This window comes from Buceros rhinoceros, unplaced genomic scaffold (assembly GCF_000710305.1).
Source record: "Buceros rhinoceros silvestris isolate BGI_N320 unplaced genomic scaffold, ASM71030v1 scaffold28153, whole genome shotgun sequence".
NCBI classification, from domain to species: domain Eukaryota; kingdom Metazoa; phylum Chordata; class Aves; order Bucerotiformes; family Bucerotidae; genus Buceros; species Buceros rhinoceros.
Genome location: NW_010402276.1, coordinates 16,290 through 21,091, shown reverse-complemented (window position 1 = coordinate 21,091; position 4,802 = coordinate 16,290). Strand labels below are relative to the sequence as shown.

General features: G+C 40.0%; 1 protein-coding gene across 1 annotated transcript in view; it reads left to right on the top strand.

Annotated features, from left to right (window-relative positions):
* Positions 1-711: 711 nt before the first annotated feature.
* Positions 712-4,802, top strand: part of LOC104490324 (importin subunit alpha-5) — an 18,871-nt gene continuing 14,780 nt past the window's right edge. Inside the window, exons 1-3 of the mRNA XM_010132594.1 lie at positions 712-841; positions 3,188-3,295; positions 4,203-4,302. Coding sequence (XP_010130896.1) covers positions 713-841; positions 3,188-3,295; positions 4,203-4,302 — 337 coding nt within the window. The 5' untranslated portion in view covers position 712. The remainder of the gene's footprint in view (positions 842-3,187; positions 3,296-4,202; positions 4,303-4,802) is intronic.

Sequence of the window (4,802 nt, the reverse complement as noted above, 5' to 3'; positions counted from 1 at the left end):
AGTTACATAAGGCAGACAGTACTTGGAAATCATAGACTGAAAAAGGTCCCTCTGCATAAACAGGGGCAGGATTAGAGGCTGGGGGTGGGGAGGAGGGGAAGAATAATACTGCTTTCTTTGCAGGAGTGAGCATTTTCTGTGGTTAAACCATCCTCACTTAAAATTTCTCTCTCCGTTTCATTTTAATTTAGGCCTTGTCTGGATAGAAAGAACACAGGATAGCGTTGAATTAAATTAAAATGTGGATTTGGAGTGTTTACAGACTTGCCAAGTGAATTAAGATAAAAAGCAGCTAAGATCCCTTCACTTTTGAGTGAAGACAGGGGAGTATAATTAGTTTGCTTAATTTCCTGTGTGGAGAAATGTTAAGATTTCCTAGTGCAGTTTTCTTTTTAACCCAGGCTGTATACTACTCTGTCTTGTAGATCTCAGTTCTTTCTTAATAAAATATTTCACTTATTCATACCCTGCAGCCTCAGAGAGTAAAATAAAAGTTTGTTGGTCTGATGAGAACTGGCACATTGAAGGGACAATTCTGCAAAATTTTGCTTTATACCGTCTAAGTTGTCAGAAATTAGCTGATGGAATGTAGGGAGGCGGTGGGTGGAAGCATGTGGCTACAGAGATTAAGAGATGGAGACAATATGAAAAGATGTGTTGTTGAATAGTAATTTTCTGACTTGTCTTTTTTTAATTGCATTATAAAGGAATCATGACGACCTCAGGAAAAGAGAATTTCCGACTGAAGAGCTACAAGAACAAATCTCTAAACCCTGATGAGATGCGTCGCAGGCGAGAGGAAGAGGGTCTTCAGCTACGGAAGCAAAAGAGAGAGGAACAGGTACTGTACTACAGTTGTGATAACTGCAACCAGTCCTTAAAAAGTCTTGTCTTGCACTGTCTCTCTTTGCTCCTCCCAAGTCCCTTCTTAATTGTTCCTGCCCTGCCAAATTCATACACAGTCAGTCTGAAATCAGAGCCATTTGCAGTCTTCACCACCTCTTCTGCAGTCTCTAAAGAACGTAGTGCTCCTCATTCACTCGAGTTTAAGACTGGCAGAGCAGTTTAAAGATGATTTGAACAATGTTGTCTGACTTTGCACTGCCGGTGATTGAGGAAAGTCTGGGGTTTTTTCTTTTGGTTTTATTGTCTGTTTTGGGCTTGTTTGTTGGTAGTGGTTTTTTCCCTTTTCCCTACCTGAGTTGTGGTGGCTCTAATCTCTGTTTAAAGAGTGGTAAGCTGGAGTGAAATGGAAGAAACATTGCAGCCGGAATAGGAGGAGAGTAGGGTCTGACCAAGTCCTTATAAGTTGCACTAACAATCTTATTGAGGGAAGAAATAATTTGTTGGCGCAATTCTTTTCAGTTTTCTGGTTTTACATTTCAGTTCGTTTATGCATTTACAGAAGTTCATGCAATCAATGGTTTTGTCTATAAAGCTGGTACATTTAGTAGTGGATGTAGTATTATGTTATAAGCAAAACAATTGAGAAGAATGCTACCTGCTCATGACTTGCTAGTGCTTGCTACTTCATTCACATTGCAAAGTGGGAGGTGCTCTGCAGGTTTAATCAGGAAACAGCAGCAGTGACAAGACATGAAAATCCATCTCCTGATAAAAACAGGCAGCACTGAACAGTTCTTCTTGTTCTAAGTTGTCTTCATTGGTAGCTTTAAGGGATTGGTTCAATTTCAAGCAAAGTTATAGTGAAGCCTTCATAATTTTTTGAGTTTTTTCAAGTGAGAATGAAGATAGTAATATGCCTGTGCTTCGAATGATAGGTCAAGTCTGTGACCTGTTCTGTTTAATATCATTTTCACAGTACCAGTGCCAGACACGTTCAAGGAAAATCAGGGGAGAGTTCTGAGAGGGACTTGCGATACTTCTTGTTGATTTTGCTCAGTGTCTGCAGGTAGTGTTTCCGACTACTGATGGCACAGAATGCCATTGGTCTTATTTGTAAAACTGTTATTAAGTTAGGAAAATAAGTAATTTTCTCTCTTATCTGTGACTGACCTCCCTTGGACCTGATTACCACAGGTTGGCTAAATAAAATGTGTGGCAGTATTCCTTTCTGTTAAGGAAAATTGTTAATCCTAGCTGGACTAACAGTGGAGCAGAAATGGAGTTGCAAGCAGAGTCTGCAGCTCTACAATTTCAGACCTTGTACAGGTACTTCTATTTTATGTATTTGGCACATATCCCATTGAAGTTTTTTTAAAGTCCCTGGTTTTGGGGGATTTGTATTGGTTTGGCTTTTTTTAATCTGAACAAAACCAACCTCAGGTCTCTGAATTTTCACGTAACTTGGCAATATATAATTTTTGGTTTAAGATTGTATTTGAGCACATGTTTGTTGGGCTTCAGTGGTCACATCATATAGCAGCTTAGAAGGAATAGCGTTACAGATGCCTATCACTGACCTATGGTTGCTGTAGACTTAGCAGTTTTGCATAGTGTTTCTTCCCCACCTCTTCTGGAAAGAAGCGTAACAGCAGGTCTGTGCCAGAGCCCTGGGGCTCTGTCTTGCTTGTCTGCAGTGGTGCAAATCTGACGTGGCTCAGTGCTGGAGTCTTGCTTCCTGAACTCGACAGGCCAAGCAACTCCCCCAGAGCCATCTTGTCAATGCTAATTTTTCTTCCAATGAGACATCTGGATTAAGGAGAGAAGCTGTAACCTCTCTAGTTCTTATGACATCTCAAACTGGGTACCTTCTCTAAGTGGTAGGTAGCAACCAAATTCTGCTCATCTCGGTACAATCAATCCCGTGTTATCATCCTCCAAAGCCCTCTCTTTGTCACTGTAAATCAATTTTCCCAGCTTTGTAGGTGTTTTACAAAGTTCTGTTATACACAGCAGTTTTTCAGATCTCTGAGCCCCAGCATCCTCTGCAAGAAAGCAACTTTCTAGAAGCTATAGGTAGTTTATAGCTGAAGCTGGATTGTAAAGAAGAGAAGGGAATATTGGTGAGAATTTTTCACAAAGGCTGGAAACCAAAGTTTTAGCATATTGCTGTGTTCATTTACTCCATTGACTAAACTTTCCCCATTTACAGTCATGAGGAATCCTGTAACCAGTATACTAGCTTCCTTCAGGTGATAGCATATGTCATTTTTATTTTATTCTAACATGAGGTGCTGTGTATATATTGGCTATACAATACATACTAAATACTTTCTCTCTTCAGTTGTTTAAACGCCGAAATGTTGCAACAGCTGAGGAAGAAGCGGAAGAGGAAGTGATGTCAGATGGTGGCTTCCATGAGGCTCAGATGAACAACATGGAGATGACTTCTGTAAGTGACCGAAAAGGAATACAGTGTTTGTTGAAATTGGGCAGGCCTGTTGTGCAGCGACTTGAGGGGAATGGAATTCCAGAAGAATGTGGAAAATGGCATTCAAAGAGCTTGTGGTCAGCTCTTGAACAGCTGTCTTGGTGAACAGCCTTGAAACAGATTACCTGAGAGAAAAATGTTATGAGTGAGTGGTTGCTCAGTGGATATGCTTTCAAGAAAATGAAATAAAATGTCATTGTTCCAGGCAGGCTGATTATTTCCTGGTTTTGATGTTCTTGATTATCAATGATTCTATTAACTGTTGCCCAGAGTTGTTGGGTTTTTTTAATCTGAAAATCATAATGCTTGAAACATAAAAATACAAACCAGGCAATGTGTTACTGCACTTTACAAAGTAAAGAGGGGCTTGGTGGAAATCTTTGTTAGCAGACCTTCAAGGGGCACCATTTTTAGCCAGGTGTTGGAAACACTGCTAGACCTAACTTGTCTAGCTGCATGTGTCCTTAAACTCCTTTCCAAGCTGGAATTTCATCGTACAGGAAGAACTTTTGGTGGGCATTAGACTTTCCTGCTTTCTCCCTGTGTCTTTACCACAGTCCTCTCCCTGGAAGGAAACATGATAAGGGATTTGGGCTATGACAGAGAGATTTAAGGAAAATGCAGTCCTCACTTAAAAGTCTGATCACCAGTCTTCACGTTTTTATCTGTATTCAGAGTATGCAATTACTTAAAAATCAGGCTGGGCTTCATTTTTGTTGGTCGTTACACCAGCCTCGGAAACTACTGAGAAACCGAGAAAAATACCTATAAACAATGTGGTAGAAAAAAAGATAGATTAAAAAAGATAGATTTGTTTTCCCTCTTGCTCTCTCTCACTCTTATTCTGTCTCCTCCACCTGAATCCTAGAGTGCAGTCATCACCTCTGATATGATTGAGATGATTTTCTCCAATAGTCCAGAACAGCAGCTTTCAGCCACCCAGAAGTTCCGAAAGCTTCTTTCTAAAGGTAAGGGCTGAAATTACTTGGAGAAAAATGTTTAAGCCCCTGGCATACGTTTTAACTTTGACAGCAGTGAAGATGGAGTTTCATACTGACATTTCTGGATGAAGCTCTGTTTTGCAAAACGTCATCTAGATGTATGTAGTAGTCACTTTTCTTAATCTGTGTAACTAGATGTCTGCTCTTGAATGTAAGTTTAAATATTGTAGGCAGTGTCTCTATGGCTCAAATATGTTGACGTACCATAGTTTCTCTGCATGTATGCATCCCAGAGTGCCCTCACAGAACTGCTGCTGTGAAGTTGGTTGCCTAAATTACTGAGTGCATTAGTGTTTTGAATCCTAACCTCAAAATTCAGGCTGGAGTTTTCTTATGGTAACAGATAGGAATCCATCGCCTTTTAGTAAAGGTAAAGCAATATTGTAGAAAAAGAATACACCCTCAGAAAAGAGGAGTCTGTGTGTCGTTGGATATTATTTTGATGCAATAATTTGAGAATTTCCCTA